At 40.9% G+C, this 12,718-nt stretch overlaps 1 protein-coding gene and 1 long non-coding RNA gene across 8 annotated transcripts in view; one reads left to right on the top strand and one right to left on the bottom strand.

Annotated features, from left to right (window-relative positions):
* LOC145507971 (uncharacterized) overlaps positions 1–12,718 on the top strand; it is a 38,388-nt gene that overhangs the window by 14,462 nt on the left and 11,208 nt on the right. The window lies entirely within an intron of this gene.
* The window catches only part of KYAT3 (kynurenine aminotransferase 3), a 70,106-nt gene continuing 69,589 nt past the window's right edge, over positions 12,202–12,718 (bottom strand). For all 7 annotated transcript variants that reach the window (XR_014055259.1, XM_081495521.1, XM_081495527.1 and 4 more), the window contains one exon: positions 12,202–12,503. Coding sequence is in view for 6 of the 7 variants with exons in the window: in XM_081495521.1 (XP_081351647.1) it covers positions 12,441–12,503 (63 nt within the window). In the remaining variant the exon portion in view is untranslated. The remainder of the gene's footprint in view (positions 12,504–12,718) is intronic.

Raw genomic sequence — 12,718 nt, 5'->3', positions numbered from 1 at the left:
CAACAAAGGTCCGTCTAGTCAAGGCTATGGTTTTTCCAGTAGTCATGTATGGATGTGAGAGTTGGACTATAAAGAAAGCTGAGAGCGGAAAAGTTTATGCTTTTGAACTGTGGTGTTGGAGGAGACTGTTGAGAGTCCCTTGAACAGCAAGGAGATCCAACCAGTGCATCCTAAAGGAGATCTGTCCTGGGTGTTCATTGGAAGGACTGATGTTGAAGCTGAAGCTCCAATACTTTGGCCACCTGATGCAAAGAACTGACTCATTGAGAAGACCCTGATGCTGGGAAAGATTGGGGGCAGGAGGAGAAGTGGCCAACAGAGGATGAGATGGTTGGATGGCATCACCAACTCAATGGTCGAGAGTTTGGGTAAACTCCGGTAGTTGGTGATGGACAGGGAGGCCTGGCATGATGCAGTCCATATGGTGGCAAAGAGTGGGACAGGAATGGGCAAATGAACTGTACTGAACTGATGGCCATTCTCAGTAAATCTTTAATCCAATTTTCTGTTGATGGGCGGGGCTGTGTTCCCTCCCTGTTGTTTGACCTGAGGCCAAACTGTTGTGGAGTTAAGATAATGGTGACCTCCTTCAAAAGGTCCCATCCATACTCAGTGTCCCCCACCCTGCAGCAGGCCATCGCTGACCCACTCCTCTGCCAGAGACTCCTGGACACTCACGGGCAAGCCTGAGTGAATCTCTTGTGGGGTCACTGCTCTTTTCTCTTGGGTCCTGGTGCCCACAAGGTTTTGTTCGTGCCCTCCAAGAGTCTGTTTCCCCAGTCCTGTGTAAGTTCTGGCAGCTCTATAGTGGGGTTAATGACCACCTCCTCCAAGAGGGCTTATGCCATACCCAGGTCTACTGCACCCAGAGCCCCTGCCCCTGCGGTAGTCCACTTCTGACCTGTACCTCTGCAGGAGACACTCAAATACCATTCTGTCTCAGTCTCTGGGGGGTCTCTGGGTCCCTGTGGCTCAAAACAAGGTTTGTTTGAGCCCTTCGAGCATCTCTGGTGGATGTGGGGCTTTATTTCTAAGCCCTGATGAGAAATATTTATTTGCCAGTCCAAAGGAAGACAGACGTAATTCCAAACTTGCATACGTGTGTACACAAATTTGTGTGTATGTGTACATGTGTGTGCACGTACATATGTGTGCATGTGCATGTGTACATATGTACTCACTGACATAAAAATGCATGCAGAACACTACTCTATTCAATTTAATTGTCTTGGAGCCAGAGACCAAGTGCAACTTTGAGTCCTGTATTGTGAGACTGGGCTTCCAGAGGTCAGATAGAGAATACCACATAATTGATTAGCTGAGGCCGTCAGCACAGGTGATTCAGAAGCCTAGCTAATCATATCTGCAGTTTTAGGAACAATCTTTGGCACTTTAGAAAACTATTAATAAATGAAAGACAAGGGCCAAAGAAAGACCCAAGGTTAAAAACAAATCAATATTTAAAAAAAAAAAAAAACAGTGGTGTTCTGGGGGCCAATTTCAATTGCAGATACTCATTTATTCAGTGCTACTTTTTGCTGGAGTCCACTTTAGGTGTTGCGGATACAGCCTTGAACAAATAAAAATTCTTGGCCTCGTGGAATGTAAATTAGGAGGGGATAAAAATGATAAATAGATTGAGAGAAACATTTTAAGTTCATAGTAGTAAATGCTAAGGAGAAAAATAAAGCAGGGAAAAGGGATGAGAAGAGCCAGGATTTATGATCTTAAATGGGAGATCAGATAAGTTCTCCTGAGATGACATTTGAGTAAAGATTGGAAGAAGCCAATTGGACACTGGGCAAAAAGTATGTGGGCAGAGGGAACCTTGGGTGTAGAGGACCTAATCTGGAGCAGGCCCCGGTGTTCAGGGATGAGCAAGGAGTGCACGGAGGGGAGGGTGGAGTGGTAGGAGGTGAGGTCAGGGAAGAGCAGGGTCAGGTCTTACAAGGCTCCAAGGTCAGAGTGAGGATTTTGGCTTTTATTCTGAGTGAGACCGAGTGGCGTTGAAGGGCTTCCACCAGCCAAGTGTCACGTGCAGACTTTCCTTCAGAAATGTTCACTTCCCAGGGTAGAGCAGGCAGACCAGTATTTCACCAAGGTGTCTCAGAGAGAAAAAAAGACTTCAGAAAACTGAATGGTTTTCATGAGTTTACTACTCTTCCATATATGTATTGGTCAGCAGAATGCTCCAAGAATAATTATAAAAGTAGTGTTATAAGTCATCTGGGGAAATTCCCTGGCAGTCAAGTGGTTAGGACTTGGTGCTTTCACTGCTGAGGGCATGGGTTCAATCCTTGGTCAGGAAACTAAGATCCCACATGCCACGCAGCACAGCCGAAAAAATAAAAAACAGACGTCGTCTCAGTAATTTACATAGAAAATGAGGTTATGTTGTTAGAAGTTATAGCTGTAAGTTTTAAGCTAATATATGATGTTTATACTTCCAATGGATAATGAGGGGGTAGATTTTAAAAGGATAACCACTCTCATTGACAAAAGGACAAAATTATTAATCTTTTTTACTATGAGATTCTGCTACAAATGACAAGTTTTACATATTATCAGAAAAAGATGCTGTATTAAATATAAAAGAAAGTAGCAGCTGTATAATACGATAAAGTTAATATTGATTAGAAAATCCAATTATTTCTACAATTTATTCTGATCTCTCCCAAGATAGCTGTTTGTCAGCAAGTGGAAGTTCCTATTTAACTGGCATGATTGAATAATTAGATGTATCCTCAGAGCAGCAGTAAAATGAAATTCTTATGTCTCAGGGACGTGGTTGAGGTTTTCGTTTTGTTTTACCCAGGTTTATCCAACTGAAACAAGACTTGATTCATTTGGGAACAATTTTTGATTTAAAATATTTGTTAATTGTGTGGTTATGTAATTGCTTTTTATCATAAGAATGATGGGGAAAATTGTATGAATTTGACAAATATTTGTGATGATGTATCTTTCTTTCATACAAAATCCTTCAGGCCCTCACTATCTCCTTCCTGTAAGACCCTTCTGATTGGTCTCTCTCACTACCTCCAGGCCTTTTCATCAGGTCAATTTATATTCTAGAAGAAAGGTTTGATCTGTGTATCATATCTTCTATATCAGGTAGTAATTCATTCACCTGTAAATAACAAAAAAAAAATGCTATTCTTGTGGACTAAAAAATAGGGGTTCATTTGTCTCACGCATTACAAATTCTGGCGATATAGTAACTCTAAATTGCTTCCAGGGCCTGTCTCTTCTATGTTTCTGATCTATAGTTCTTATTATGTAGGCCTTCACTATGATGCCATTTGCTGCCTGAATGCAAGATGGCTGTTGTACCTCCAGACTTTACTTCTAGAAAGTTAGGAAGAAGGTAGAAGGATGAAGAGGACAAGAAAGACAAAAAAGCCTCAGGATAACTTTGCCTCTTTTTCCACAAAGAGAAGCTCTTTCCAGGCAATTTTGACTAGCTCCAGGGAAGCTGAGAAATTGGATACTTTGGCTTTTAGCCTCAATAGTAGACACAGTCAAACGACAAAGTAGATTATTATTGGCTTTTAGATAGGCAAACTTATCTTCCAGAAAGAATCTTCAAAAATTCATTATTGCTTACTGTGTGAAGTCCATATCTCTTATTATTAAACAATATAATGTCACAGAATGAGTTCTTACATAATTGGGAATTTGTAGACATCTTAGGGCTTCCCAGATGGCTCAGATGGTAAAGAATCCACCATCAATGCAGGAGACCTGGGTTTGATCCCTGGGTTGGGAAGATCCCCTTGAGAAGAGAATGGCTACCCACTCCAGTATTCTGGCCTGGAGAATTCCACGGCAAGAGGACCCTGGAGGGCTATAGTCCACAGGGTCACAAAGAGACCCTTAGTCAGACATGACTAAGTGACTAACACAAGTACACAAATACAAGTACACAATAGATTGCCTACATTAACCATGCTTGAAAGTCAGGAAATGACATTTGCTAAAAGGCACAGAACAAAGGGCTCACTTAGAAACTGACATGAGTTCAGTAAGACTGGACATTTGAGTAGGAAAAGAGGAGAAAGATGAGACTGGGGAAGGAAAAGGGAAACCAGGTCATACAGGGCACTGTAAGCCCTGATGAAGACAGTCTGAGTAACTGAGGAGAAATGACCTCCAGGGGTGATTCTCTTACCTGACTAAGTAATGAACTCATTCTTTCCTCAGGCAAGAAGAGTTTGCATCAGAGAATGATCTTCCAAAAACCCCAAGAACCAACAAAACAAAACAAAATTGCAAAGCAACAGCAACAAAAGACTGATTATGTCAAGAGCAATGGAGACTAAAAAGTTTTAAGTCACTTAAGACATTTTTACATCCATTTCCTCCCTTTTTCATTCTCTCTCTTCTTTCAACCTATGTAGTTCACGTAGAGTTGACCTTGGATTGGCCTAAGTTATTTAGCATGTCCATTCCCTTGGCCTCAGCAAGTAGCTCAGGAATGAGTCAATAAGATACAACATACCATTTGCTGGAGCTTCCAAGAAAGTGTCCTCTTTTGCCGGATTTTCTAGTGTCACCATATGATACTCATAAACTGCTGCAGTAATGTATCTATCCAAGAGGTACCCGCTGGAGATAAAGCTGACACAGAGAAGACAGACTTACAAGATGAAGAGCTTGGTTAAATATTACAGTTTAGTTCAATTCAGTTGCTCAGTTGTGTCCAACTCCATGGACTGCAGCACGACAGGTCTCCCTATCCATCACCAGCTCCCAGAGTTTACTCAAACTCATGTCCACTGAGACAGTGATGCCATCCAACCATCTCATCCTCTGTCGTCCCCTTCTCCTCCTGCCCTCAATCTTTCCCAGCATCAGGGTCTTTTCCAATGAGTCAGCTCTTTGCATCAGGTGGCCAAAGTATTGGAGTTTCAGCTTCAACATCAGTCCTTCCAATGAACACTCAGGACTGATTTCCTTTAGAAGGACAGGTTGGATCTCCTTGCTGTCCAAGGGACTCTCAAGAGTCTTCTACAACACCACAGTTCAAAAGCATCAATTCTTCTGTGCTCAGCTTTCTTTATAGTAAAACTCTCACATTCATACATGACTACTGGAAAAATCATAGCCTTGACTAGACGGACCTTTGTTGACAAAGTAATGTCTCTGCTTTTTAATATGCTGTATGGGTTGGTTAAAACTTTCCTTCCAAGGAGTAAGCATCTTTTAATTTCATGGCTGCAGTCACCATCTGCAGTGATTTTGGAGCCACCCAAAATAAAGTTGGCCACTGTTTCCACTGTTTCTCCATCTATGTGCCATGAAGTGATGGGACCGGATGCCATGATATTAGTTTTCTGAATGTTGAACTTTAAGCCAACTTTTTCACGCTCCTCTTTCACTTTCATCAAGAGGCTCTTTAGTTCTTCACTTTCTGCCATAAGGATGGTGTCATCTGCATATCTGAGGTTATTGATATTTCTCCAAGCAATCTTGATTCCAGCTTGTGTTTCATCCAGCCAAGCGTTTCTCATGCACTCTGAATGTAAGTTAAATAAGCAGGGTGACAATATACAGCCTTGACGTACTCCTTTTCCTATTTAGAACCAGTCTGTTGTTCCATGTCCACTTCTAACTGTTGCTTCCTGACCTGCATACAGGTTTCTCAAGAGGCAGGTCAGGTGGTCTGGTATTCCCGTCTCTTTCAGAATTTTCCACAGTTTATTGTGATCCACACAGTCAAAGGCTTTGGCATAGTCAATAAAGCAGCAATAGATGTTTTTCTGGAATTCTCTTGCTTTTTCGATGCTCCAGCAGATGTTGGCAATTTGATCTCTGGTTCTTCTGCCTTTTCTAAATCCAGCTTGAATATCTGGAAGTTCACGGTTCATATATTGTTGAAACCTGGCTTGGAGAATTTTGAGCATTACTTTGCTAGCATGTGAGATGAGTGCAACTGTGCAATAGTTTGAGCATTCTTTGGCATTGCCTTTCTTTGGGATTGGGATTGGAATGAAAACTGACCTTTTCCAGTCCTGTGGCCACTGCTAAGTTTTCCAAATTTGCTGGCATATTGAGTGCAGCACTTTCACAGCATTATCTTTTAGGATTTGAAATAGCTCAACTGGAATTCTATTGCCTCGACTAGCTTTGTTCATAGTGATGCTTCCTAAGGCCCATTTGACTTCACATTCCAGGATGTCTGGCTCTAGGTGAGTGATCACACCATCGCGGTTTTCTGGGTCGTGAAGATCTTTTTTGTACAGTTCTGTGTATTCTTGCCACCTCTTCTTAATCTCTTCTGCTTCTGTCAGGTCCATACAATTTCTGTCTGTTATTGAGCCCATCTTTGCATGAAATGTTCCCTTGGTAGCTCTAATTTGTTTGAAGAAATCTCTAGTCTTTCCCATTCTATTGTTTTCCTCTATTTCTTTGCACTGATCACTGAGGAAGGTTTTCTTATCTCTCCTTGCTATTCTGTGGAACTCTGCATTCAAATGGGTATATCTTTCCTTTTCTCCTTTGTTTTTGGCTTCTCTTCTTTTCACAGCGATTTGTAAGGCCTCCTCAGACAGCCATTTTGCCTTTTTGCATTTCTTTTTCTTGGGGATGGTCTTGCTCCCTGTCTCCTGCACAATGTCACGAACCTCTGTCCATAGTTCATCGGGCTCTCTGTCTATCAGATCTAGTCCCTTAAATCTATTTCTCACTTCCACTGTATAATCCTAAGGGATTTGATTTGGGTCATACCTGAATGGTCTGGTGGTTTTCCCTACTTCCTTCAATTTAAGTCTGAATTTGGCAATAAGGAGTTCATGATCTGAGCCACTGTCAGCTCCCAGTCTTGTTTTTGCTGACTGTATAGAGCTTCTCCATCTTTGGCTGCAAAGAACATAATCAATCTGATTTTGGTGTTGACCATCTGGTGATGTCCATGTGTAGTCTTCCCTTGTGTTGTTGGAAGAGGGTGTTTGCTATGACTAGTGCATTCTCTTGGCAGAACTCTATTAGCCTTTGCCCTGCTTCATTCTGTACTCCAAGGCCAAGTTTGCCTGTTACTCCAGGTGTTTCTTGACTTCCTACTTTTTCATTCTAGTCCCCTATAATGAAAAGGACATCTTTTTTGGATGTTAGTTCTAGAAGGTCTTGTAGGTCTTCATAGAACCATTCAACTTCAGCTTCTTCGGCGTTACTGGTCGGGGCATAGACTTGGAGTAACGTGATATTGAATGGTTTGCCTTGGAAGCGAACAGAGATCATTCTCTCATTTTTGAGATTGCATCCAAGTACTGCATTTTGGACTCTTTTGTTGACTATGAGGGCTACTCCATTTCTTCTAAGGGATTCTTGCCCATAGTAGTAGATATAATGGTCATCTGAGTTAAAGTCACCCATTCCAGCCCATTTTAGTTCACCGATTCCTAAAATGTCAATGTTCACTCTTGCCATCTCCTGTTTGATCACTTCCAATTTGCCTTGATTCATGGACCTAACATTCCAGGTTCCTATGCAATATTACTCTTTACAGCATAGGATCTTGGCTTCCATCACCAGTCACATCCACAACTGAGTGTTGTTTTTGCTTTGGCTCCGTCTCTTCATCTTTCTGGAGTTATTTCTCCACTGATCTCCAGTAGCATATTGGGCACCTACCGACCTGGGGAGTTCATCTTTCAGTGTCCTATCCTTTTGCCTTTTCATATTGTTCATGGGCTTCTCAAGGCAGGAATACTGAAGTGGTTTGCCATTTCCTTCTCCAGTGGGCCACATTTTGTCAGAACTCTCCACCATGACCCGTTTGTCTTGGTTGGCCCTGCATGGCGTGGCCCATAGTTTCATTGAGTTAGACAAGGCTGTGGTCCATGTGATTAGATTGGTTAGTTTTCTGTGATGGTGGTTTTCAGTCTGTCTGCCCTCTGATGGAGAAGGATAAGAGGCTTATGAAAGCTTCCTGATGGGATAGACTGACTGAGGGAGATACTCTTTTCTGATGGGCAGGGCCATGCTCAGTAAATCTTTAATCCAATTTTCTGTTGATGGGTGGAGCTGTGTTTCCTCCCTGCTATTTACCTGGGGCCAAACTATGGTGGAAGTAATGAAGACAATGGTGACCTCCCTCAAAAGATCCCATGCATGTACTGCTACAGTCCATGCCCCCAACCCTGCAGCAGGCCTCCACTGACCCACGCCTTCATCAGAGACTCCCAGACACCCACAAGCAAGTCTCCTGTGGGGTCACTGTTCCTTTCTCTTGGGTCCTGGTGCACAAGGCTGTTTTGCTCTCCAAGAGTCTATTTCCCAGTCCTATGTAAGTTCTGGCAACTCTGTAGTGGGGTTAATGGCGACCTCCTCCAAGAGGACTTATGCCATACCCACACCCAGAGCCCCTGTCTCTGTGGCAGACCACTGCGGACCCATACCTCCACAGGAGATGCTCAAACACAGTCTTGGATCAAGCTGTAACAAAACTAGACTACCCCTAAAATTCTCAGTTGAGACAGACAATTCTTTTTCATTTGATTTAAATCCATATGGGTTAGGCTTTCTGTCACTTGCAACATGAATATTCTTAACTAATATATGTAACATGATCACATTTACATTTTATAAAGCTTATTTGGGCTATGGGGATACATTGTAAGCAAGAAGGCAGGGAGAACTGTTAAGAGTTGAATAGTAATCTGGTTGAGAAATGGTATGGCTGGTGGGGGCAGGGATAGGGGCAACTGGAGCAGAGAAAAGTGATAGATTTAAGGGATATTTAGAGTACTAGTTAGAGGATTTGGATGTGGAGAGAAAAGTTAAAAATGACTTGTGTCAATAGGCTTTCTGACCTAACTAAGTTAGTGGATTGGGGGCACCATTCACTGAGGTGAGGAGATTGGATGTTGTTTTCCAAACAATACTGGATACTGCTTATCCAATCCAGATTGGATAAGGTTTGCCTATAAAATGCTTGTGTGAGATGACAAATGGGGTACTGGATATATGGGTCTGAAATTCAACAGACAGGACTAGGCTGTTATAGATTTAAGAGTCACTAGTGTATTCAGAGTAAATGAAGTTGTTTAGTGAGAAAGACAGAATACCAATATCTAAGAACAGGTGAAGGAGATGAAGAAGGAACAGAGAGAAGGTAATTCATGAATGTGCAGCATCACAGGATCAAAAAAAAAAAAGGGGGGCGGTTTAGGAAGGCCAGAGTGGCATGCAGTGGCAAATGCTGTTCTGTTCAACTCTCTGCGACCCCATGGACTGTAGCCCACCAAGCTCCTCTGTCTATGGAATTTTCCAGGCAAGAATACCATAAGGGGTTGCCATTTCTACTCCAGGGGATCTTCTAGACCCAGGAATGGAACCCACATCTTTTGTGTCTCCTGTATTGATAGGCGGATTCTTTACCACTACTGCAACGTGGGAAGTAAGAGGTAAAGTTGGATGGAACTGAGAAGGTTCCTTTAAATCTAAGAACATGGAAGTCATTAGCAAATTTTGAACAATAATGGGTACAATCTAGATTATAGCAGGTTGAGGGTAAGTGAGGAGTGTGTGTTTGTGTGTGTTGTGTTTGAGAAAGCAGAATTATCAAACGAGAATTTTTTCAAGTTATTCCACTTTACAGTCACATTTTTCAAAAGTCCAGAGCTAAGTCATCAGCCCCCTTTAGTTTCTAATACTGACCTACTTGGTGCTCTTATCCAGTCTCATGTCTTTTTGGTGGTTACCAGTTTGGAGTAATTAGAAACCATGCTCCAAGAAACATCATTTTACGTATTTAAAAAAAAAAAGTATGGATGAGATGATATCAAACCATTATCCTTCCTCTAGTCCTTGAGGTCCTATGCTGCTACTCTGCCCTAATACCTACTACTCTGTCCCTTGGTTATTTGGTACTCATCAAACATAAGACACCTTCCTGTTGTAGACCCTTTGCACTGGCTATTCCTTGTTCCTGGAGTGTTCCTCCCTAAGGTCTTCACAAGGCTCTCTCCCTCTCCTCTTCTAAGTCTGTTCCTATGGTACCTCCACGAAACTCACCTGACCACACTATTTAAAATTCCAGTTTGCTTCCCTAATACTCTCATTCCCGTCTACCCTGCCTTACTTCTTTTCCTCACACAATTAACACGTATAAGTTTAACATACAATGAATTTCATTATGTTTATGACAAAGATAAAATATTAAAAGCAACAAGAGAAAAATGACAAATAAGATACAAGGGAACTTCCATCAGGTTATCAGCTGATTTCTCAACAGAAACTCTACAAGCCAGAAGAGAATGGCATGATATATTTAAGTGATGAAAGAGAAGAACCTACAACCAAGAATACTCTACCCAGCAAGACTCTTATTCAGATTTGATGGAGAAATCAAAAGTTTTCCAGACAAGCAAAAGTTAAAAGAATTCAACACCACCAAACCAGCTTTACAACAAATTCTAAAGGAACTCTAGGTAGGAAACAAGACAAGGAAAAGACCTACAGAAAATAAACCCAAAACAATTAAGAAAATGGTAATAGGAGCAAACATATCAATAATTACCTTAAATGTAAATGGATTAAATGCACCAACCAAAAGACACTGGTGAAAACATGTGCCATATATGTACTTCCACTTACCATGTCACTCTGTTTGATCCCCCAAACTGTATGTAATTATTTTATAGTTAGGTCAATCATGTTCCCATTATGGCTTGCAATTGTCATTTTTTGTCTGACTATTGATGGTGAAAACTGATAAACATCTTTTATTATTGTGATTGTGTAACTATTATTCACTTAATATCATTGAATCATGATTGGTCAACAGAAAAATAATAGAATTCTATATCACCAAAACTGTCATTTAATAGAAAAACCTGTAATCGCTTTTTAAAATCCAGATGCATATCAGAATTATCTTGGAAATTTTTGAAAAATACAAATGCCCAGATATTGTTTTTTTTCTCCAAAGCTCCAGATATGTTTCTAGTGAGCAGTCATGTTTAAAAACAACTGGACTATATGATGATCTCTTACTTTTATTTAGTTTCACTTTTTCTATTTCATATTCAGTGCTCCCATTTCATTTAGTTTATGTTTTCCAATTTCCCCATCTCTCTCTTTTTTTGTTCTTTCTCAAGCCTTTATCAAGTATAGTAGAAAAACTTTTGTATACATATATATAATATGTATAATATATATATATCTTAGATAACATGAATTTTTGCCTAGTTAAAAAATTTATGCCATTAAATAAATAAATCTAAGTTGGATAAGGAAAGGAGTGAAGATATAAAGAGGCTGAGAGGAATTAAAAGGTTCCACAAACTACAGCAGTGATTGTCAAACTTTGGTGCTGTAAGAATCACCTGGAAAGGGGCAGATTCTGAATTATTCAGTAGGTCTGGGGTGAAGACCAAAATTTATTTTCAACAAAGATTCTAGTTGATTCTGATGTAAGAGGGAGATGGACCAATGTTTGAGTAGTAGTGGATTTGAAATGATAGTTTAAAGTGCTATTTTGAAAGAAGCTGAGAGAAAGAGAGAGGGAAATAGTGGGGGAGTGGTGATATTTACTGCAGGAATAGGTGGTTACAGTGTGAGATGACTAATTTATTATCTCAAAGATGGAACAGCCTGGACTGATGAAAGGTTTAAGAGTATGCCCAAGGGAGTGGGTGGCTGAAGTGGAGAGTGAAGTGGAAATAAATATCACCAGAGGGGAGTGCCAAAAGTCTAGGTAATAATCCATGTGGACCCTAAAGCTGCCCCAGATGATGGCAGTACTTGTAAGTGACAGGCAAAACTATGAACAAAGTTCAAAGCCATTAGTAAATGAGGGGAGGGAACTACAGGTGGGTAGAGACCAAGCAAAAATATGAAGTTGAAGGACCTGTAATTGGCCAAGAGTTTTTACACAATGGCAGAGAAGTGAAACTGGCCAATAGTAGGTGAGCCCTTATTGTCTGGCAGGCTTTACATACATCAGTCCATTTTACCCTCACAAACAACAACTCACAAACTTCATATAAAGTGAAAGTTAAGTCGCTCAGTTGTGTCTGACTCTTTGCGTCCCCATGGACTGTAGCCTACCAAGCTCCTCCATCCACGGGATTTTCCAGGCAAGAGTACTCGAGTGGGTTGCCATTTCCTTCTCCGAGGGATCTTCCCTTCCCAGGGATCGAACCCAGGTCTCCCACATTGTAGGCAGACACTTTACCATCTGAGCCACCAGGGAAGTCATATAAAGTAGGTGCTATTTTTATTCCACTGGTATGAGGAAACAGAAGCTGTTTAATACAGTTCAGCAAAAAACCAAATAAGATCTCCAGAATATTGTTAGGGGTGAGGTTACCAATGGAAATATTCCTTTAAATTTTATTTGTACTGAAAGATTTTTTTTTTCAATATCCAGCAAGTGGCAGCAACAAGTAATTTTATATTAGGTCATTTAATAGAAACAACACACTCTCCATGTATCAAGAGTTTTGTCTACTCCATGCCTTGATGATTTCTTCAGCAGCATCCAGTGTACTGTCTTTCTGTAAATTAATGAAATAGTCATCATTACAAATCAAAATAAATCCAAGATGAAGTAAAGACTTAAATATGAAAAGTATACCGAAGTCTGTAAGAGTCATGTAGTGATTTGGGAACTGAGTGGTCTTCAATCCCTGATAACTTAAGCCAGGCTTTAGCTGGTCCTCGACCTCTGCAGCTAAGACAGAGTCCAAGAGGATGGCATGGGGATGGGAGA

The sequence above is a fragment of the Giraffa tippelskirchi genome, chromosome 5 (genome assembly GCF_054371585.1).
Source record: "Giraffa tippelskirchi isolate mGirTip1 chromosome 5, T2T-mGirTip1v1.2.pri, whole genome shotgun sequence".
Lineage (NCBI taxonomy): Eukaryota > Metazoa > Chordata > Mammalia > Artiodactyla > Giraffidae > Giraffa > Giraffa tippelskirchi.
This window is presented reverse-complemented; position numbering and strand designations above follow the sequence as displayed.